The following is a 24,197-nucleotide window of genomic DNA, read 5'->3' as shown; positions in this document are numbered from 1 at the left end:
ATAATAAAACAAATATAAAATAATTTAAATAAAATCCAATCAAAACTAAATTTATAAATTATTAAATATAAAATAAAGTAAGTAAAATTCAATACTTTTTACTAAAGATAAATTGTAAATGTTTTATAACATAAATTAATTATAATTTTATAATAATAGCTACAATTCATGTTGGATTTGATAATAAAATTAAGCAACTATATGAATCTAAGAGCATTATATGTGTACAACATATATAATGTGTCATATATGAATGTGTATGTGTGTATATATATATATATATTTATATACATATATATAAATTATAATATTTATAAATTATTCAAATATATTTAAACAAATATCAGAGATACAGTATATTTACATAATGTTCTCTCATACTCATGCAAATACAACATACACACAGCACTGTCTTATGTATATTTTATCATCGAATACAGTCAGTCCACAGTATTATTTATTTATATACTTGAAGTATCTGTATTCGATGGTTATGAAAATGACTTTAATTATATTTACTTCATCTAATTATCGCACAATTTCAAGCTAAATTTAATAATCCACAGCCAATGGCTGTTAGGTAGCATATTTTCGGCATACGTTCTAGAGTTTTTTAAAATGCGACTTTAATCACGATTTTTATTTCGTATATCAATGGTACGAAATCTATATCTATATATATAGAATATATATTTATATAAATATTATTATATTTATTATATATAAATATATATATCGATGATAAAGAATATTAACATTGCTGAAAACTAATTTTATGTTCAGTCTGCATCAAATATGTTATTCAGTAAGTCAATTATTCAAAATTATTATAAAAATTCATATATTATAAATTATGAATAACGAATTAAATTATGTGCATGCATTATTTACATTATGTATATGTTAAATTTCAATAACAAGTTATGAGAAATGATAGTAAGATAATTTATATATGATTCAGATAAAAATTTAATCATATTTTATAATTCGTTTTAATTAATTGTCACTTTTTTGACTTACTGACCAATTAATAATTTTTCACATACAGTCTTCTGATTCCATGCAGATGCAAAACATATAACTACCGACGAGGTAGATTAGCAAAATGAAATTTTATCTAAAATAGCAAAAGTTGTGTCGCATACATAACGACATTATGAAATCACGAATTTTATTTGAGCTAGAATCATAAAAAATGAAAGAAATAACTAATTAAAATGGAATTTAAATTGGAAGGGAGATCCATGGAAGTGATGAAACTCTTGGTAGGGATTAAATCCTTGTTGATGTTTTCCTGATTCAGGATCTAATGGATCTTCTCCTTGGTCAAATTTTGCTCTTTTTTCATCATCAGTTAATACTTCTTTGGCAGCTGCAATATCAATAAATCTTTTTTCTGCCAGTTTCTTTTCTTCTCCTTCTTGAAAATTATCAGGATGCCACTTTTGTGCAGCTTTTCTATATGCTTTGATAATATCACGTTTAGATGCTGTTCTTGGCACACCCAAAATTTTATAATAATCTCGAGATTCAGAAAGTTTTTGTCGTTGTTGTGCTTTATGAAGACCTTGCTTTGCTCTTTGTAAACTCATATCAATTTCTAAAGCCTCTTTAAAATCTCTAATAGCTTTTTTAAAATAATAAATATATTAGTAAATTATATTAATAATACAAATCTATGTATGATATGTTCTCCCATTTTAATCTTTATATATATTTGTTTTTTAAACAATTCATTATTTGAAAAAATATTTTAAATACTTTATTTTGAATTTTATACTTAGATATAAAACTTGTCTAGATGTTTTAATATTTTAAAATGATTTCTATTTTTTTTTTTTTTTTTAATTAAAAACTTAATCTATTTTTATAATTCATCAGTGTAATATATACAACATTTAATATTTAATTTTGTTAAATATATATGAAAAACTTATTTCACTTGTTTATAAATAATTATATATATTATTATATTAATTATATGTATATTAATATATAATATTAATATATTAATTATTTCATAATTTAATAATAATGTCTAGACAAGATTTGTATTTATTTGTATTTATTCAATGTATAGTAAGCTTTATGTGAAAAAAATTTTTTTAATAATTTGGGAGAAAATCTTATGCAAGCATTGCATAAATTAAAATACTTATGATTATAAATACATAACTTACCATCATCAAACATTTCAGCAGCAAGATAAGCTTCTGCTCTATCACAATATACTGCAGCTTCTTTTCTTATTTTTAATGCTTCATGACAATTTTTAATTGCCTGAGTTGGTTCCTGATTACTAGTATAACATTTACAGAGATGCTGATGAGCAAGGAAACGTACATTGATTACTTGTGGTTCAAGTTTAAGTATAGGCAAGGCTGAATCTATACAATTAGTATAATCTCTTTTATCCTCATATTCTGTTGCAGATATTAATAATTTTGCTACCTTTTTAACTTTTTTATAAAATGAAAAACATTTTGAATGTTCTGGATCAAGTTTCAAACATTCTCGAATCTCCCTATATATATATACATATTATATATACATATATATATAATTTTAATTGCATAAATTTAAATATGATATTATATAAATAATAATATAGTGACTTATAATATTTATATTTTATTCTTACTCACTTTAATGATTCTTCAACTTGTCCAAGACGATAATGCAAAGTAGCTAATTTTAAAAATCCTTGTGTATTGTCAGATTGTAATTTAGTTGTAGAACGTACATCAGAAATAGCACTAATATAATCTTCAAGTACTTCATATAATTCAGCTCTACGTTGTCTAAGTTCAGCTGACCATGGACATACTTCTATAACTCTAGTAATTTGTTGCACAGCTGCTGCATAATCACCATTCGTTTTTAATCTGTCTACAACTAATAAATCTTCTTGGGCAGGTGCTATTTTATATAAGGCATTATAGGCATCTGAATTTTGTGGTTCAATTGCTAACTATAATTGGGAAAAAGTAAAAAATTGTAATATAATTATATGTGAATAATAAAAAATATACTAAAAAAAAAATACATTACAAATAAAAAAAAAAACTTACCACATCTCGAAAATCTCCTTCTGCTTTTTCAAACTGAGCTTGTTTAAGTAATACATTACCACGTTGTAATCTTGCAGAAGTAAAATCTGGTTTCAATTCCAAAACTCTATCAAGATCAAGAAGTGCAAATTTAGCTTTACCTAATGCTAGATATACTGTGCCCCTTTTATAATATGTCAAATAGTTATTTGGATCTCCCTCTACAAAAAAAAAATATATACCAACATTTGAATTTTAATGACAGATTTTATTTTTTATAAATCAAAAGAAATCAAAAAAATAAAACAAATGATTACAAATATAACTTACCAACAGCTGCATGATAATGTGACAGTGCATCCTGTAATTGTCCTTTTGCTAAAAATTCTCTACCTAATTCCAAATGCCTGTCAATTTCTAATTGAGAAACACTTCCAACCACTAGAATATAAACTCGTTAAATGTTATACTACAAAATAGACATTTAAAGATACTTTAGGTTAGGATTAATTACCATCTAAAGACAGATCCAATAAGACCAATAATAAACCACAATGATACATGACTGAATAAAAAGAGCAAGCCACGATAATATGAATATTTCAATACATAAGAAAACAAAGTTGCTGGCTTTAGAAGCCTCTATCTAACCACCCGATATCACAAAACTGTTCAGCCACGCCGCCATTGCAATCGTGGTCTTATATGATTGGTCCAAGTTGCACCAATAGGATTGACCTTTCATCATTGGCGCCCACAATCCGTTATAATGTTTTAAATATTGCATTTATAGTAAATACCTGTAGATAACAATGATTATTTGTTTTTTGAATCATAATTAATATAATTAATACAGGACAATCAACAAAAAATTATTTCGTTTGAAAATTTATATAAATTTATATTCTAATTTTTTCCAAAGTAATCTTATTTATAAAAATATTACGAATATAGAATTGTTAAAATCAAGAAATTCATGTGTGAAAATTTATTGAATAAATATTGCTCATCTTCTTTTTAAATATATAAAATAATAAAAATACATACTCCGTAAAATTTAAAAATATTAACATATATGTGTTTGTAAATGTTGGAAACAAATCTAAATTATCTACATATATATATATATATATATACACATATATATACATATATATATATATATATATATGTAGTTAACATGTAAATTTTTAATAATTATTTAGGATTTTTTTTTTTACAAATTAACATTTCTTTATATATCCGATAAAGATAAATTTTTTGTAATATTTTTTAATATCATTACTACGGATATAAAAACACACATTATTTTAATTATTTTAATTATTTTAAATTAAAGCTCTATGAATTAAAATTGTTCGGTATAAAAGATTATGCAATTTTTTAAAATATAGAAAATAATTACAGAAATAGAAATATATTTGCAAAAAATATAAGTAAAAGATTGATGAACATATTTGAATATTTATATAAATTGTAGGGTAAAAAAGGCATATACATATAAAAAGATTCTACACTGCATAATCTTTTTTTTTCTTTATTATACGGTTCATTTTATAGAGTTCTCCTGTCACTGCATAATACTATAAATAAACGAATGAATCACTAAATGAATGATATTTAAATAATATGTGATCCATCGTCTCATATGAGGTATTTGTAACAATATTGACACTCTACATCATTCTTCACAGAACACACATGTTGCTTTAACTAAACGCAAGATGCATATTTCCACAATGCAATCGTAACTTATTGCTAATGAACGACAAGTGTTTGTGTATACATATATATGTGTATATATATATGTGTATATATATATATATACACACTTTATAGGTTAAGTGTGACTTCCCTTTTAAATTTCAGACACTTTATTTTTATTACTTCATTCAATAGCCGTACGACGTACAGTTGTTTGCAGATTTTTTTTCCTACTTCTCATATTTTTCTCGGTTCACCTAATGTAGCGTGTAAATGTGCAATTATTAATTAAGAGACCGACAGAATGGTACATACACCGTTCCTTAAGTCCTTCACACTTTTGCCATTTGCTCGCCATCTCAGTGAAGTAGATATATAGCAGTATCATTAGAGTTACAAGTGAATGATACAGTGAGCGTCATTCGCCGTAGAAAAATGAAACACAGCCATTGAGACTCATATTAAGAAAGCACAAAATTGTTGTGCTTTCTTTAAAGTTTGTTCTTTCTTTTTCTTTCTTTTTTTCCTTTTATACACATCTTGTCTGCGTTCTCGATTCAACGACAAGCGACGCTTCTCGATTAAATAACATTCATAAAAGTTAGAAGACATTTTTTTTTGCCATCCCACCTAATTTTGCTCATATTTTCCACCTACGCGTGTGCTCTTTTCATTTCTTTCTTTCTCTCGTTTACTTTCTCTCTTTCTTCTCTCTCACATTCATATCACGGGCATACGATAACTCAATGTTTTTTTCTTTAATCTTTTCTTTTTCCTTTGAGTATTAATATTTTATCTTTTTCTTATTTTAAACACAGAAAACTGCTCGAGGTAGACACACAATAAGCGCATACAAATTTTTCTGTTTCTCACCAAGAGCAAATCGAACAAGTGTTCATTTAATTTTCCGAACATGAGTAACATAAAAAATATGGGAAAAAGAAAACTATGACCTACACGCGACAATTGTATTCGGTGTCAATTCCACATGCACCGATCTTTATCTTTGACATTGTAACATGTACATATAACATGGATTACAATGTTTCTCTCTCTCTCTTTCTCTCTCTCTCTTTCTCTCTGTCTCTTTCTCTCCCTCTCTCTCTCTCTCTTTTTCTCTCGCTTTCTCTCTTTCGTATATGTGCTTCCTTTCTTAATAATGATTGCAGTCACAGTCAAACGCCACTTTTTTTTTTTACATAATATGTAATGAGTACTATTCTTACCCCCTCCCCCCTTCTCTCGCTTTCGTTTTTTTCACACTTTAATTCTTCTTACTTTAATTGATCTTTGTCTAATCATTCCATTCTGCGTAGATCCATAAAAGTTTCCTAAGGCTGCTCGTCCGATATATTTTAGAGGACTAAACATAATATTTAAAGGTATTTATACAGTACAAATATATAACTGTTCTTCTTAAGAGAAGTAACATAAAAAATAAATACTTAACATGTTAATAAATAGTCTCGTTTATTATATCATCTTCCTATTTCTTCTAAAAATGCTAATACGTTCTAAATCATAATACCGTACATGAATTTATACATTTACCAGTTACGAAACGGTGGACATCTGACTATCGCACAAATATATTTGTCAATTTCTTTTTTAAATATGAAACATACGACAATAGCTACACATCGCTTAAATTCGATTACGATACTCGAACACCTGTTGGTTCATAATATAGAAAATGAAAAAAAAGAAAAAAAAAAAGTACGCATGGAATTAATGATATCGTGATTGCTTGACGATCAACACCACTGTTATGTATAAAAATAGCGTTATAACTATGAGAGAAACAAGTATGAAAATACTTTCGTATATAGTTGTTACTTGCATAATCTCTGTCCACCACATTATTCGTAAATGAACATATTTCCAAGTTCACAAGACTAATAACTTACATCGACGCGTCATATGTATTCGTTGCCTGAGTGAACAATTGGACAATAAAATCTAGAATTTCTCTTTGATTTGAAGTATAGCTATAAAAAACTTTAATAATGAAATTTGCAATACAAAGTCATTTGTATTCCATTGATTATAAATTTCGCAAAAAAAAAAAAAAACAGAAAAAAAATATATATATAATATATATATATATTTTATATAATTATAGATATATATATATATAAAAACTTAACATTTTAANATATATATATATATGTATATATATATATATACACATATATATATATATATATATATTTAAAAAAAATTCGAGATAATAGTGTCCAAATGTCACTTATTCTTTTTCTATCGCAATAAAATAACGCAACGCAATACAGCAAAGTCGTTATGCAAAGTTTGCGCATATAGTACCACCTTGTCAAAAAAAAAAATGAATAATAATAGTAAAGTAAGAATAATAGCGGTAGTGGTACTAATCGTAATAATAATAGTAATATTACGGCATGATCTACTCTCTTATATAGACTAAGGTCCAACTAAACAATTGTGCCGTAAAATTGTACACTATATAACGAAAAAGTGATGGATCACTTTTCGTTGTGAATTCTTCTTGTAATGTTCTTGGCAGGGCCTCCGAGTTGACAAACAGACTCGATGATAAATCAATCATATTAGAATTTGAAACCACACACACCATGGTCGGAAGCCAACAATATTATTCGTAACACTATTTGAAAGTTCTAGTTGAAATAATTATTCCCCGTCAAAGAGGCATTCACACCTTGGTCCACTGTCACACGGCATACGATTCACGCACGCGATTGCACTATAAATCTATTAATATAACAGGTATAAGTATGACATGTCTAAAAATCCTGTCAGTTGTCACGCAAATTGAATTTGTACTTTTTCTCACATAGATTAGGTAAGAATCCGACTCGTTTGCACAAAAGATATCGACACATTCTATAAAGCCCTACCAACATCATCAACCAGTAATGACGCGTTTCGCCGTTATTATCTATTATTAATGCGCGTTTATTTTAAGTAGAAACAATGCCCCAAAAACATGTTTTTAGGACTGTAAGAGGCTAGCGTTCAGCCCTCCCCGATCGGACAACAGCCACGTTGTTCTTGATGTTCCATTCACTTTTAACGACTTAATATTTCCATTCTTGGCTCGCATAACTGAGCTTAATGCTTTCCTGACATTCAATACCGATTAATTAATACATTTAATATTTGTATTTCGTTAAATTGTTCATTTATCAATTCACATGGAAATTGAATGTCGCAAGATCGTTCGATATCACAGTCGTTTTTCAATTATTTTAATGTTTATGTATTTACGAATATTACTTAGTATGTATATATATATATAGCGTATTGATAAATACAGTTATAAAATATGAGTGCGCCTTTATGTATCCTTATTTCAAAGGGCTTGCTTTTTGTATATTTTTCTTTTTTTTTTTTTTTTCTTTATCTTGTAAGGTTGAGCCAACTAACAGCGTATTTTTGCTCCTTTTGTTTTTATTTCTTTTGAAGTTCCCTTCTGTAACTGCAACCGTATATTTTTACCCGTTTTTTAAAATGTAAGCTTTCTCGTTCTAGAGCACTCGCATTCAGTACTGCGATCTAAGATTTTTATAACACACCGTATCAATTTTACAGGACAACGTCTTTGTTACGTTTAGAAATTTTAATTAGAGTATGTTAAAATTCAGGTACAAATATACCTGGTATTTGCTGAAAATTTTCAGCCTACTCTAAATATAATGACCGAACTTTTAAATAAAATAACTCTTTGAATTAAGAGTTACAGAAGCAATAAGTTTACAGCATCAGACTTCTAAACTTACTTAATATATTAACAGGACGTGACAGAAATATAAACGAGATTTCTAAAAGTATCTTAAGACGCAGCCTGTGTCCTTCTCATAACATCAAAGCTTTCGACTACTGAACACTTTACGCGATTTAGTCGATTAAACCATGATATTGCCGGCGCAACGTCGTCTGTGTCTGGGGACGGCAAAACAACAAAGTACCATTCGTCGCTGGATTATAGTAAATTTAAAACAGGAATCGTGACGAAATCTATGGCGATGGCGGTATGGCGTATCGTGGACGCCTAGTAAAATATATATATATATATATATATATAATTATATATAAATATATAAATATATATACATATATATATGCATAAAAAGAAAGAAAAAAATAGCGCCACTGGTTTAAATTAAATTACACAAGATACTGGCCATTCAGGCGAGAATAATAAAGCACTTGTGCATTTAAAGCTCTATGATTACACGAATCTAGACGCCACGATTCTCGAAGATACGCCCACCACGTCCTTCAAAAATTTTAATTAATGAAGCCATAATGAGCCCCATAATCTCGACAGGAGTTCTAAAAAATTTCACTAAGTTTCTTCACTTACTACGTGTCACATCGTTATGCCCTAACTAGACATGAACGACTGCTCGATTTGATTCATTAATGATTATACTATTTGTGTTCTTCAACACGCACGGCAACGAAACCTTGGATGGATCCTATATTTTTGTCTAGTATTTGACAAATCCTAATAACTCTGATTCTCTTAAAAATGAGATCATTTTTTTTTTTTTTCTATGTTATATGGTTATTTTCTTTTTTGCAGTTCTTAATGCTGAGATTATATTTGGATTTGTCAATAGTGTTTCGTCGCACGCGAATAAAAGTATTTATGGAATTGAATAAACACAATTATTTTTTTTTCCTTTTTAGTTTGAAAATTGTAGTGCACAGGCAGTCAGCGAACGTGATTTGTATATACGTGATACTGTCTTTTTTGTGTATACGTATACACGCGCAAATACGTGCGTGTTGTATCCGATGTGTATGTCGTACGTGTCTTTCTTACATATATTTGAATTTACGTGTACAGTAGTAATAATGATAAAAGTGAAAATAGAGATGGTGATAATGATTTACTTGTCCCACCAATCAGGATCATTACTGTTGACGTTGTTAGCAGAATTATTATACGATGAATTGTTATAGTTACCTCCATAATTTCCGTAACTTCCTATAGAGGAAAATGATTATACATATGATAATCTTAATCATTAATTATTCTAATAAATTTTCATTAAAATTTTAAATAAACATTTACTAACCTCCATAACTACCAGGCCTATTGGAGGAACCATTATTGCGAGCAGACCCGGAGCTAGGTTGCTGACGATAATCTCTAGCACCAAATCCACCGCTAAATCGGCCTTTAGTACTTCCGGCTCGACGAGATCCACCTCCAGAATATCTTGCTTCACTAAACATATCGTCTAACCAAGGTGGAAGTTCTTGATTAGCTTCAACTAGGAGAGATACCAAGTCACGTACTAAGTTAATATTCTTATTGTTGAAAAATGATGTTGCTAAACCTGTTATAAGATTAAATTATTTTTAAACATCAGTCAAAGAAAAATAAAAATAAATACGAAATAATATATTATGAAATAAGAAAAGAAAGAAAACGAACCTAAATTTCCCATACGACCAGTACGACCAATCCGATGAACATATTCTTCTACATCTCCGGGTAAATCGAAATTTATCACATGTTTTACATGTGGAATATCAAGTCCACGGGCAGCAACAGCAGTAGCAACAAGTATTGGCGCTTTACCAGCTCGGAAACGACGTAAAGCATCTTCTCGTTCACGCTGTGTTCGATCACCATGAATGCTAGTGACCGGATATCCCATTTGATGTAAATATTCTTCTAACATATCTGCACCTTTCTTTGTTTCCACAAACACTAAAGTCAATGATTCGGCAGCTAAAATTTAGAAGTAATTGTTAAATATCTATATGATACATGTATGATACTGTGTTTTATAATTTTTCAATTTTTATAACATACAAGGATCTGAAAAATTGCTAGCTTGAAGAAGATCAAGCAAATAAGAACGCTTATCATGTTCTTCCACCCATACAATTTTCTGAGTAATATTTTCAGATGTAGAACCAACACGGCCTACAGCTAAAAAGATATAGTTACTAAGAAAATCTCTTGCCAGCATTTGAATTTCTTTTGGAAATGTAGCTGAAAACATGAGTGTTTGTCTTTCTCCCGTGGGAGGCATTGTGTCCTCTTGAACTATACGTCTTATTTGTGGCTCGAAACCCATATCCAACATACGATCTGCTTCATCCAATACTAAATATCTAAAAATGAAAATTGAATATTATGCTATAAATCAAATATTTAAAACTAATAATTATAAAAATTCCATACGAACCGACAATTATGTAATCCGATTTTACCACGACCTAACATATCTACAAGGCGACCAGGTGTTGCAACAAGTAAATGACATCCACGATCTAATTCTCGCATTTGATCTACAATATTCGAACCACCATAGACAACAGCAGGACGCATACGTGATCTATATGCAAATTTCCGTGCTTCGTCATATATTTGAGTGGCAAGCTCTCTTGTAGGTGCTAATACTAGACCAAGAGGAAAATGTTTGCGCTTTCCAGAAGAATTAATTGGTGGTGGACGTGGCCCGCTTTCATAAATCTGATTTAATATTGGCACTAAAAAGGCCGCTGTTTTACCAGACCCTGTTTGGGCACAGGCCATAACATCACGGCGTCCGATAATAATCGGTATCGCATACTTCTGTACTGGTGTGGGTTTATCATAACCAGCCAAACTAATACTATTCTTTATTATCTCCGTCAGCTTAACTTCGTCAAACTATAAGAAAAATAACATTATAAAATATATGACATATGTATACGATGATTTATTATTAAAAAAAAATTTATTATTCTGTAATTTTAGAACTTACAGATGTGATGTGTGGAGGTATATTATCCCCAGTAGCCTCAACTGGGATATCCTCATATTTACTAAAATTAATACCAGTATTTCCAGTACCAAATAATTCCACCTCCAATCGCTCATCTCTGGAAGTGGGTATTGTCCAGTCGATTTCAGAATTCGTCCTACCTCCTTCTCTGTCGTCCTTCCATCGACCGCCTCCCATTCTATGATCATTTCTGTTGTCTGGCCAACGATCGTTTCTAGGTTCTTGCCAACGATCATTTCCAGAGTTAACCGTGCGATCTCGATCTCGTTCACGGTCTGAATTGGAATATCTATAATCTCTTCCATTTTCTTGATTGGCACTACGTCTAGTGCGCCCACCAAAATTTCCGAAATTTCCAAAATCGACATCACGAGAACGCGTATCTCTATAACCTGAACCACCTCTTCCTCTATCACGATCTCTTTCCCTTTCCCTTTCACGATCACGATCTCTTCCTCTATCTCTGTCAGAATATGGTCTTGAGTTGGAAGAAAAATGATGATCTCCGCCAGAAGGCGCGTTACCTATAAAAAATTAATAATACAACTTGTTTTATTATTTTTTTTTTTATATAAAGATAAATTCTTTTACACGGCAATAATATTATCAAGAGGTTCTACTGACTCATAAATTTTTTCAGTAGCAACATTCTTTTCAATTATTAATTTTTACATATTTCTTCAAAACATTTAATATATTTATATTTATATATATTTACAATAATTTCTTAATTTAAGAAATTTAACAAATTAAGAAATTTAAGAAATTTAATTTAACAAAAAATGAAATTAATAAAAATAATGAATACATAATATATTTTAAAAAAAACAAAATCAATATAATAAAAATTATAAATATAAAATAATATATATATTAATAATACAATATAATAATTATTAGCAATATATGTTCAATACTCACTTCCAGATTTATTTCGTAAATGCGGTGGTACGTAGCGACCCCCACTTGGTTGGCGGGAGCCCTGCAAGTCCAGACCAGCTAACTAAAACATAAAATATAAATAAAATTATATTTATATTTTATATATTTATATATATATATATATATATATATATAAAATATAAATTAAATTATTCTTGCTATATATTACTCATTTTAATCAGAAAAATTATTTTAACAAGAAAAAAAGAAAAAAATTAAAAAATTAACTATAATTAAAAATTTTATTAAATTAAAATAGAAATTTATTTATTATAATATAAAGAATAAGATTGAAACAAATAAAAAAAAATAAGTAAAATTTATTCAATCTTTTAATATTTTTAAGTGCATAAGAAATTATTAACAAATTCTAATTTTTAATATTTATTTTATATTATTGATTAAAATCTATTTAATCATGTCTATTTAATCATTTTTTTCTTTATTATTATATTATATTCGAGTATTTTGTATCTTATTAATGATAATTTATATTAAAAAGATCAACATTTTCATATATTAAAAATATAATTATTATCTTTAACTGAAAAGTTATTAATACTTATGTATTACTTTATGTTTATCAAAATCTAAAAATAAATTATTATAGAAAATATTTTTAAAAAAAATTTCTTAAATGTCATTATTAAGAAATTTATAAAATGTATATCTATACTACTACAGATTATTTTAAATATATATGATATAATATTAAAATTGTTTTGCATAATTTTGTTCATATTTAAATTTACTACTGAAATATATATATCTTTTCATTTTTATTAATAAAATACCTAATAAGTAAATATATTTATTATTAAATAATTAATTATTTATTAAATGGCATCTATGACAAGTTTGAGAAATGAAAGAGTTATATTCTATTTTTTAAATAAATGAAATTTTTAAATTGAATATACTCTAATTTTTTTAAACATTATATATTATATTATATATATTCATCTAATCACGAAAATTCAGGACGTAGTAAAAAAGCAATGTGAGAATGCGTCACAGCACGAGGTTTGCTGTTCCCGGAATTGGTTGCCGCCATTACAAAGCTGTACGTCACAAATGAACTTAATGATGATCCAAATCTAAAATTTTTAATGCAAGACAAGATGCAAGAACATTTAATTCATAGAATTATAGGTTATAAAATAATACTTTTGAACATTTACACACAATTATGTACAATATCATTCTTGAAACGATATAAAATGATGAAAGAATCAAATAAAAAAGACAAAGAGAAAAATGGTAGATTACAATAATAATTGTCAAGAATATAAAAAATTTTTAATTTCTTACCTGCTGCTCTAGACCTGATCCATTCTGGTTGGCTGCATTACTCATATTACTCCGCCTCGGTGCGTATTTTTCGTGGCTCTGCCGCAGAAGCTCTTTAACTATTATTCGCCTAGACAATCACTAAGCAAAAAATTTCAATTGTTCAATCCTTTTTCCTCTCCTTTCGTTTCTTCCTGAGCTACAAACGAAACTTGTCGACTAAGCCAAGTAGTTAGAATTACAGTTTTTATCTGTCGATAATTCGATACAAAGGAAATTCGAAGACTGGCTACGATGAAAGGCCTCTGGCCACACTTGACGTCGACGCAACAAAAATGGCCGAGCGCCGAAATATTGCTAGCAAGATGGCTGACGACTTATATCCGCCGGATATCGAGAAAACTAAGAGAACATACTCTGCTGGATAATTTTCTAATTGTTTATTATTCCTATTATTCTCACGTATTAAAGTTTGAAACACATTTATGGCTTACACATGATATTGTAATGAAATCTATGAACACGTTGCATTACTTTTTCAATTTACTGTCTGTTGGTATCCGTGCTCGACATATTGACACATTACTTATATACGAATTTCAGATCAAATACTTAAGCTAAATTCAGATCTTACTATTAAAAACACTAAAAACATAAAATCATAAAATTACTATTTCATAATTTTAGAAAATTAATCTTTTAATGATGTAAAATGAATAATAAGATAAATAATATTAAGATAAATAATATTAAAATAAATAATATTTACAAATAAATTTTTTTTAAATGTTTTATTGTACAAGATTCAGAATTTAATCAATATTTTGTCTAATCGTCTTTCTTAGTATCGGTTTTTCCACCTCGGATTCTTCCTGTACGACGTGCAGCAATAAGACCAATCTTACGACCAGCGCTAGTTCCACGTTTAACTGTAGATGCTTTACCAATATGTTGATGATTACCACCACCGTGTGGATGCTCAACAGGATTCATAGCAACACCACGAACCTGTGAATAGGAAATTATATCATTTCAAATTTCCAATAATGATTATATATATATATATATATATTAAATTTTATCCTCAGTTAAAAATTTTCAACAAAATATTATTCAGGTTTCAAATGTCTATAAACATCATTGATAAATATTTATATTATAATAAAATATAAATTTTGTTTATATTATTAAATACTTATATACCTTCGGCCAACAATTCCTCTTAGCCTTGTATTTGTGATATGCACGACCAGCTTTAAGAATTGGTTTATCAATACGTCCACCACCAGCAACAATACCCACCATTGCTCTATTGTTAGAAGGTATAACTTTTTTAGCACCAGAAGGCAGTTTTACTCTGGTTTTTTTTGTATCTGGATTGTGAGCTATAACTGTAGCATAATTTCCTGATGCTCTTGCCAATCGACCTCTATCACCAGTTTTTTCTTCCAAATTACAAACAATAGTACCTTCAGGCATTTGACCAACAGGCATCACATTTCCAATTTGAAGATTAGCTATAACATAAAATATTCTTTTTATTGATCTATATAATTTAGATTTTATATCTATATCATTTATAATTATATCTTTTTTATGAAAACAATTTAATATATTTTAATTTATTATTTTAAATAAAATTTATTTACCTTTTTTTCCACAATAAAGGAATTGTCCAGTGTACATTCCTTCTGGAGCAATAAATAATTCTTTACGAGTTTTAAACTTGTATGGATCTCTGAAATGAACAACGGCTAATGGTGCACCACGGCCAGGATCATGAATAATATCCTATAAGATAAAGATATAATTTGTTTAAACAAACAAAAATTACAAGTGTGGTATTATATGGTTTTATAAAGTATATAATTGTTTCAGAAAGAGCCTCTATTAATATTTCTTCACATTTTCACTCAGAAATAGGTATATTAAGATTCATCATAAATATAATAATAATAATTAGAAATAAAATTAAATTGAAATGAAATAAAACAAAATATTAATTAAAAATTATAAAACTAAACAAACCTTGACAACACCTTTGATGTATCCATGTCTTTCAGAAAAATCCAAAGAGCGAAGTTTAGGTGCTCCCTTTCTTCTTTTTGTATGAGATCTGAAGACAGATCCAGCTCCTTTACGTTGAGCACGAATTACTCGACCCATGATTCAAAATCTATTTACAAAATTACATGAAATACTAAATTATTTTATTTTTACAATATACAAATACAAAACGTGATACTATCTGTTATTTCTTATACTAACATAACCTTTAAAGATACAAACAAAATTTAAATTTTTTTTTAAAAACTAAAATATTTATAGGAATATTTAAAAAATTAATAAATACGCTTAAAAAATAATTATTCTGTTATAGATGCATTTTATTTTTACGAATTTAAAACGATTTTGTATCTAAGGTAATCACAGGTTACATACCAAGTAAGTCAACATCAAATAGAGAAAGATTCAACCGGAAATTGAACGACCTATACAAAGTTTATATTGGTTGCATTGTTTGCCCGCTAAAATTTTGATTTGATTTGAAATGATATATATTTTATAAAAAAAGATATTTGATTTACAAATTAAATTATTAAACATAAAAATTTTTAATTTTTAATTTTGTAATAATAAATACTTTTGTAATATAAATATATATACTTATATAAATATATATACCTCTATTATATAAAATAAAATATCATCTCTTGTAAGAGTTATCAATTATAAGATCAGTCAAGGAAATGAATATAATTATCAGTATAATACAAACATTCAACATGTATAGACGTGTGATAATTGTAATTTTTTTATTTTATGTATTAACGACAGTTACGTCATATAATTTAAAAAGACAAAAAAGAATTGTTGGTGGTAGAACAGCTGCACCACCTCCTGTAGATGATCCAGTTGTTTATGTGACGCGAAATGAAAGACAAGCACGTATTTATGGTATCCGAGATCCAAATAAAGGATTTTATGTATTTCGTGGTATTCGATTTGGACTTCCTCCAGTAGGTCGTTATCGATTTCAAGTAAGCCAAATTTTTATTTACAAATGATTTTATTAAAAATGAATTATGTATAATAATTAATTCTAATTATTCTACTCATTCTTTTTATAAATAAAAAAAATATTATTTTATATGATTTAAATAAAAAAAAAATATTTTTAACATGTTTAAAAATAATTTAAACATATTAAAAATGAAAACTTTATAACAAGGAGTTTATATCGAATAAATTTTTTAAAATTATCTTAATAAATCAATCTGAATTTAAAAAACAATGTTATAATGATATATTTTATCATCATTCAAAATGTAGAAATGAATCAATTTATCAACTCTATTATTTATCAATTCATACATCCTGTCATAACGATTACAATTTAATAAATACATGTATCTTATTTTGCATGTGTAACAATAACACAATCTATTTAAATTAATACTGATTTTTAAAAACAATTTTTCTAATTTTATTGCTAGTTTTTAATGAATGAAATAAATAAAAAAAATATTAATTTTTAGAGACCTAGACCTTTATATTTGAAAGGTGATATTAATGCTACACAATGGGGATCTCCTTGTCCACAACCTAATAATATTAACGGCCAAAAAATCGAGGGAAGCGAAGATTGTCTTTTTTTGAACGTATTTACACCTATGCTCCCAGATTCCGGTGATGGCTATCCGGTATTAATTTGGATTCATGGGGGTGGTTTTAGAAGAGGTTCTGCTTGTCAGTATGATATGAGAAACCTAATTAAAAAAAAATTAGTAGTTGTATCTATTCAATATAGATTGGGTTCACTTGGTAATTAAAAATTTATGTGAATTTATATATATATATATATTTATAAATATAATATTATATTTATGATATTTATATAAAAAAATATTCATTGTATTATTCATTCAGGATTTTTAAGTCTCGGCACAAAGGAATTACCAGGTAATAATGGTATATTCGATATGATGTTGGCGGTTAAATGGGTGAAAAATCATATTGAATATTTTGGTGGAAATCCGAAAAAAATTATAGCATTTGGTCATGGTACAGGAGCTAGTGCTGCTTTTATGCTTGCATTATCCAAATTATCAAAAAGTATATCATATCATGTGCAAAATTCTGATATCTAAATGTTCCATACTTTAAAAAAATTTGTATTAATTTTTTTAGATACTTTTAGCGGATTGATCGCTATGTCAGGTTCAATTTTATCTCATTTTGCATTTGACAAAAATCCTGCGTCCACCGCACAATATATCGCTTCGAATAACGGATGTCCTACGAACAATACAGTTGAAATGATTCGTTGCCTTCAACAAATACCAGTTGATAAATTGATACAAGTTGATTCTAACTTAGAAACTGTACGCTCTGCAATTCAAGGTTTCATATCTAGTTTGTCAACTTTACTAGGCCCTGGTCCTGTAATCGAAGGAAATGATGATGGAAGGTATTTCATATTTTTCAAATTTTGTAATTCTGAGTTCGGTTTATTATGATTGAAATATTATTTTTTTAAAGATTTCTTCCTAATTTTATCACGAACACACCGGAAAATACTTTAAAAATCGGAGATTTTCCATCCGTACCATTATTGATTGGTGTTATGAATAATGAAGTAGGAGGAGCAATTTTTGGAGATTACAAAACTGAAATTGAAAATAAATTACGTACTGTTCCAAACTTTGTGAACGAGCATCTTATACCAACCTTACAAAACACTGTTTCAAATTTTGGAAATATATCCCGTTTTACACCTGAATCTTTTAATAAATATTTTAATATTTTTAATACTAGAAATAATTCTGCTCATATTGCGAAAATAGCGGAGGCTATGGGAGATTCTCTATATAATGTTCCAGCTTTTCTTACGGCAAATCATTGGGCTAAAAAATCCGAATCGTTTTTGTATAGTTTTGATCATAAAGAAACACGAAACTGTGGTAAAACTTTTTTATCAGGATTACCTATAGTAAAAGCAAAACATGCTTCAAATGGTATACAAATAAATCATTGTATTTTTATATATATTAAATATATTATAATGCATTTTATGGATATTTTTTTTTTTATATTTTATATTTTTTTATTATATTCATAGCTATAATAAGTCACGGCGATGATCTTGGATACATTTTCAAGGAAAATACTATTTCCGGTGAACCATCGCATTGTATCGAAGAATTAAATGAAGAAAATGAACGCGTAGAAAATATTTTCACAAATTTAATTGCTGAATTTGCTAAAAGTGGAAAACCTAATATAACGTTTTTATCTCAAAATGATACTTTATTTCCAAACATATTTCCAAAGTTTTCCGATGAAATCAATCCATTCATTAGTATTACTTCAACACCTCGCATAATGGAACAATTCAGGTAATTAAAATAGAGATTAAGTAAATTATAACAAATTTAAACAAATATTTTATATTCCTAACCAATTATTTTAGATACTGTGAAATAGGTATGTGGACGGGTCTTGCGAAACGATTACAATCTACTTCATGTAATTTTTTAAAAAATACTGTGAATATTGTGGACAATACTCAAAAAGTAAAGAATACTGTTCAAAATTATGTAAAAAACGAGACAAAAAATATGAATATCAATAATTTAATTAAAATTAAAAAATATACTTCAATAACATTTTAGCAAGAAAGTACATAAATGATTCAGAAAAAAAATTTTATTACAAAATGGAATAATATTATATCTATATTTGATATTAAGAATGCGATGAAATATATATAATAATAATACATATATTTTTGTTTTAAAATATTAATTTTTTGGTATATCCTGAAACAATTGTAATATTTCTTCTTCTCCTTTTTCTAATTCTGAATTTATTTGATTTACTTCAGATGTACTATTTTCTGGACTAGGATTAATGTTTTCTGTTGTATCCATACTTTCATGGTTTCTATTGTCAGTTTGTTTCATAATGTTCAATGAGGATATTGAATCTGAAGTTCCTATATTAATTACATTTGACACTGAAGTTTCATTTGCTGATTTTTTGCAAATTTGTACAACTTGTTCATTTTCTATAATATTTTCGTTTTGTATTGTGATTGTCATTTGTTTTTCCACTGTATCATCTCGTTCTTCTAAAGGATCTTGATTTGTTTGTACAACATCTATTTTATTTTGAATGTTGCTTATTGTTTCACTTTTATTAGAATTTGTGATTTTTAATCTTTTATTTGATGACGGTTCTATACTTTTATTTAGTACAGTTTCAATGTTAGAAGAAGTTCCATCTTCTATTATTACATTATGTTCTTGCACAATTTGATCATCAGAAACAAATTCCTTTTGTATTATTCTAAAAAAAAGTAGTATTATAGCGATATCGATAAAATTTTGCATGCAACAATTGTTTTTATAAAAAATGTTTTTATATAAATATACAGATTTTTATATATACTTACTCTACTTGAGTTAGCTGGATAGGTGGAGCATAAGGATGTATGATTTTCTCAAGTTCTGCCAATGCTATTTTAGCTTCTTGAATGATATATAAATTATTATCATTTAATGCCATTTCAAATATTTCTAAAGAATATTGCGTAGGTAAAGGCATTAAAGAATGTGGATTCATTTGTGAAGCTCTTAAAACTCTAAGCAATAAGAGACGACAATCAGGATATTCTTTGTAAAATTTTTGTTCAGTATTGCTCAAATAACAGTCATATAATAAAGATATTACAATACTTTGTACTGTCTGAAAAAAAGATAGAAATGATTATATTCAATGTTAAACTTTATAATAAAATTTAAAATAAAAATTCTTACTTTAAAGAATGTTTGTTTTAAAAAAGTTCCGCTACTGAAAAATATATTTTGCAATATATCAAGAGCGATTTTACATGTATCTATATGTAGATAATGTTCTTTATCAGAAGCAATTCCATTATTTAAATATATTCCTTTCTCATATTGACTATCTCGCAAACGTTTTAAAGCTCTTTTTGACAAATTTTGTGTCTTTTGAATCTATAACAATAACATTATAATATAATAAGCAATTGTATTATAAAAAAAAAACAAAATAAATTTTTTTTAAATGTCTAAACTTACAGTTAATAAAATACGATCTTTTTCTGGTACTATATCTTTTAATATAGAAAGAAGATATTCATCTGCAATAGTTTCTATACCTGATAATGAATTAGTATTCATTAACCAAGAATTAAGACATTTATAAACAGATATCCTTACATTTCTAAATGGTTTGTTTCCACTAATTGTTATTTGATTTACTAAAACATTTTCAGTCCATTGCAATGTTTGAAGAAATAATTGTAATATTGTTAAACCAAATGGTATTAATTGTTCCTTAAATCTAAATATTTTAATCTTATAAATTTCACTTTAATTTAAATAGTATAATATATAAAAATTATCATATTCTTACCCATTTATTAATGAATCTAAAACATTGAATAATGCAATATGTAATTCTGGTAAAATTAAATATAAAATTTGTTCTTTAACAGAATTTTGATTTTTTATATTTGATGGTTGTATTGCTAAACCTCTACATAAAACTTTTAAAATCTCATGTGGTAATACTGAATTTTTTGTGCCCAATCCACTGTAAAAATATAAATTATTTAAACACTTTTGTTTTTTATAATATTATATTCAAATAATTTGTAAATTATTTTCTTACCACAACATATATGATAAGTAAGAACACAAATTTAAAAATCTTTGTTTTTGTTTAAAATAAAATTGAATAATATTTTCCTCAGATATATTGGGCAAATCTAATTTATCCGAGATATTTACATTTTCTAATTCTATTAAATTAGAGAATAATTTATCCATTATTACATGTAAACTATTACAAATAAGTGCTTGGTTATATGTCCAACAAGTGTAATTTGATTTTGAAACTGAAGATTTAAATGAACGTTCTGTTGCTTTTGCTAAGAGAGCATAACATCTTGCACTTGCATTAACTAAATTTTTTTGGGAAGAATCAATTTGTAATAATATAATCTTTTTTATAGATATCTAAATACAAAATATAAAAATATATATGAACAAACACATTTACAAAATATATACAATACAATATATTATAATAAAGAAAATTGATTACCTGAAAACGTTCACAAACTTCAGGGTATTGATGTAATAATACAGCAATTAAATAATATATTGGACCACACTTTTTCTCTGAATTCAAGTTATTAATTGTATTAATAAATTGTTTCACAATTTGTGTGGATACTTGTTTTTGTATTTCAGGAATATTTTTTGATTGGATTATTAAAGAGCCAAGAACTTTACAAGAAATAGATAATTCTTGTAAAGTACTATGAATGCTTTCTAATACTTGCATACTTTTTGATATCCATAATATGCAATATTTTGAAAAAATATCTTTTGAACATTGTGATAAAATTTTGTCCAAAATTAATAAACCATTATATCGAGATTGTGATTGATTTAAATAAGTATTTATAGTGGATATGATAATATTTTGTATTTTATCAATCTAGGAATAAAAAAAATATATATATATATTCGATATTAAAAAAAAATATATATGTTTATATTAAAATATTTATCTTATATGCATATTTCTTTTATATATGTAAGAGGTTATTTTCAAATAATTAATTTTACCTCTTCTATATTAAATGGTATATCTCCACTAAAATTTATTAAATATTGTAAAAATTCATTATACTCTTTTGAATTATGATCAAAAAAATTAATTAAATCCATAATTGTTGCTATCTTATTTCTACTTCTAATAGTCCACGTGCTTTTTATGATTTCATAGATGAGGTTAGTTTTCTTAAATTTTGAAATAATTTGAATATGATTTATGATTTAAATATGAAATATTATTCACAAATAATTATACAAAGAAATTAAATAAATATCATATATCACACTCATTTTAATATAATATTACTATTAATAATAAATTACTAAAAAGAAAATAGAAATTTCATTTTAGAAAAAAATATAATAAATAATATGATAAAAAAATTTACAATTTAAAAATAAATATAAATATATGCAATTAATTATAAAAATATTTAATTTATATTTTAATTATAATATAAAGCAAAAATACATATTAATATTTTATAAATTCAAAAATTAAATTTAATATTAGAGATATTTTTGATTGTTATATGTATATACTATACTATTTTTATAGTATAATGGAATTCTTTTTCATAAAATATGAAAATTAATTGTATAATTTAATCATTTTTTCTTAAAGAAATGAAGAAGAACTTGATATTTTATGATATAAATATTAAATGTTATTATTGAAATAATTTATTTTAAATTTTTCTTTTAATTTCAATTTATATATTTATATATATTTGCATAAATCGCGCGCTTAGGAATAATTTGAAAGCAGTAAACACCATACTGAGATTCTTTTACGCAATGCGATTGGCCTCAATCGTAAAAGGAATTATTATGTAATTTTGCAGTGTACTCAGCAATGATAATTTAAATATTTCTTTTTCTCTCATAGATCGCGAATTATTTGATGCTTTTTTTTGTCAATCGTAATGTTCGAAAGTTTATTTTTTGTTTCAATAAAATAAATGTTTAAATGTATATATACATGTAAAATATATATTTTAATTATCTCATATTACATATATATATAATAAATAATACATATGTATGTATCTCATAATACATATATTTAGATAAAAAAAATAATAATTATATAAATAAAAAAAAAATTTCTTAAATCATTACATTTTGTTTCAAATATATAATGTAATTATGAATTTTTCTAATTTTTCCAAATCATACAAATTTTATAAAGTATTAAAAATAACTAAGAAATAAATAAAAATGGTAATTTTATGATATTAGAGAAACTAAGTTAATATTTTATATAAAATGTTAAATAGAATAGCGCGGAAAAGTATTGGATCGTTTATGAGTCTGTGTCATCATACCGTTACTCATATGTATTACTTATTTGTATCCTCATTACTTTGATTTCTTATATATTATTTATTAGTTATACTTCGTTATACAAAATAACGATTCGATTCATAATTTTCAACAAATGACATATAACACAAGATTAAAATATTTAAAACTGTGATTTTTATAATCGGAAATTTTAAGACAAATTATACAATGATTATAAATATAGATGTACATATGTAATTAAACAACATAATAAATATTTATTACATATTAGCATATTTATTACAAATATATTTTTGTTTTTTTTTAATTAATTAAAGTGATTCGTATCGTTAAAAGATATCGAAAGAAATTAAACATAAATAAAATTAAACATAAATTATAAATTAGAAAAAAAAAATAAAAATAATCAATTAATATATAATAGAAAAATCAATTCAATTTCTTTATGTTTCAAAAAA

At 26.2% G+C, this 24,197-nt stretch overlaps 5 protein-coding genes across 5 annotated transcripts; 1 reads left to right on the top strand and 4 right to left on the bottom strand.

Annotated features, from left to right (window-relative positions):
- Window positions 1-1,154: 1,154 nt before the first annotated feature.
- On the bottom strand, window positions 1,155-3,830 carry LOC122714241 (dnaJ homolog subfamily C member 3). The gene is made up of 6 exons (XM_043935431.1): window positions 3,565-3,830; window positions 3,381-3,491; window positions 3,072-3,271; window positions 2,646-2,971; window positions 2,181-2,524; window positions 1,155-1,627 (listed from the first exon to the last, which is right to left on the bottom strand). The coding sequence occupies exons 1-6, from the start codon at window positions 3,611-3,613 to the stop codon at window positions 1,209-1,211; spliced, it is 1,449 nt and encodes a 482-aa protein (XP_043791366.1). The 5' UTR covers window positions 3,614-3,830; the 3' UTR covers window positions 1,155-1,208.
- A 4,164-nt stretch (window positions 3,831-7,994) lies between these two features.
- On the bottom strand, window positions 7,995-14,086 carry LOC122714234 (putative ATP-dependent RNA helicase Pl10). Its single transcript, XM_043935414.1, has 8 exons — window positions 13,799-14,086; window positions 12,467-12,548; window positions 11,525-12,069; window positions 10,964-11,430; window positions 10,585-10,889; window positions 10,201-10,500; window positions 9,839-10,102; window positions 7,995-9,747 (listed from the first exon to the last, which is right to left on the bottom strand). The coding sequence occupies exons 1-8, from the start codon at window positions 13,841-13,843 to the stop codon at window positions 9,650-9,652; spliced, it is 2,106 nt and encodes a 701-aa protein (XP_043791349.1). The 5' UTR covers window positions 13,844-14,086; the 3' UTR covers window positions 7,995-9,649.
- Window positions 14,087-14,506: 420 nt separating this feature from the next.
- Window positions 14,507-16,234, bottom strand: LOC122714244 (60S ribosomal protein L8). Its single transcript, XM_043935435.1, has 5 exons — window positions 16,220-16,234; window positions 15,806-15,953; window positions 15,427-15,568; window positions 14,981-15,294; window positions 14,507-14,785 (listed from the first exon to the last, which is right to left on the bottom strand). The coding sequence occupies exons 2-5, from the start codon at window positions 15,941-15,943 to the stop codon at window positions 14,606-14,608; spliced, it is 774 nt and encodes a 257-aa protein (XP_043791370.1). The 5' UTR covers window positions 15,944-15,953; window positions 16,220-16,234; the 3' UTR covers window positions 14,507-14,605.
- Window positions 16,235-16,563: 329 nt separating this feature from the next.
- Window positions 16,564-19,563, top strand: LOC122714236 (esterase E4-like). The gene is made up of 7 exons (XM_043935418.1): window positions 16,564-16,818; window positions 17,317-17,602; window positions 17,708-17,893; window positions 17,969-18,248; window positions 18,320-18,795; window positions 18,900-19,176; window positions 19,251-19,563. The coding sequence occupies exons 1-7, from the start codon at window positions 16,564-16,566 to the stop codon at window positions 19,450-19,452; spliced, it is 1,962 nt and encodes a 653-aa protein (XP_043791353.1). The 3' UTR covers window positions 19,453-19,563.
- LOC122714233 (proline-, glutamic acid- and leucine-rich protein 1-like) lies at window positions 19,536-22,710 on the bottom strand. The gene is made up of 8 exons (XM_043935413.1): window positions 22,444-22,710; window positions 21,914-22,312; window positions 21,479-21,825; window positions 21,221-21,400; window positions 20,884-21,148; window positions 20,599-20,799; window positions 20,235-20,527; window positions 19,536-20,128 (listed from the first exon to the last, which is right to left on the bottom strand). Exons 1-8 carry the CDS (start codon window positions 22,543-22,545, stop codon window positions 19,582-19,584), a joined length of 2,334 nt encoding a protein of 777 aa, XP_043791348.1. The 5' UTR covers window positions 22,546-22,710; the 3' UTR covers window positions 19,536-19,581.
- Window positions 22,711-24,197: the final 1,487 nt, after the last annotated feature.

Source organism: Apis laboriosa, unplaced genomic scaffold (assembly GCF_014066325.1).
Source record: "Apis laboriosa isolate Shangri-la unplaced genomic scaffold, ASM1406632v1 scaffold28_cov147, whole genome shotgun sequence".
Classification (NCBI taxonomy): domain Eukaryota; kingdom Metazoa; phylum Arthropoda; class Insecta; order Hymenoptera; family Apidae; genus Apis; species Apis laboriosa.
This window is presented reverse-complemented; position numbering and strand designations above follow the sequence as displayed.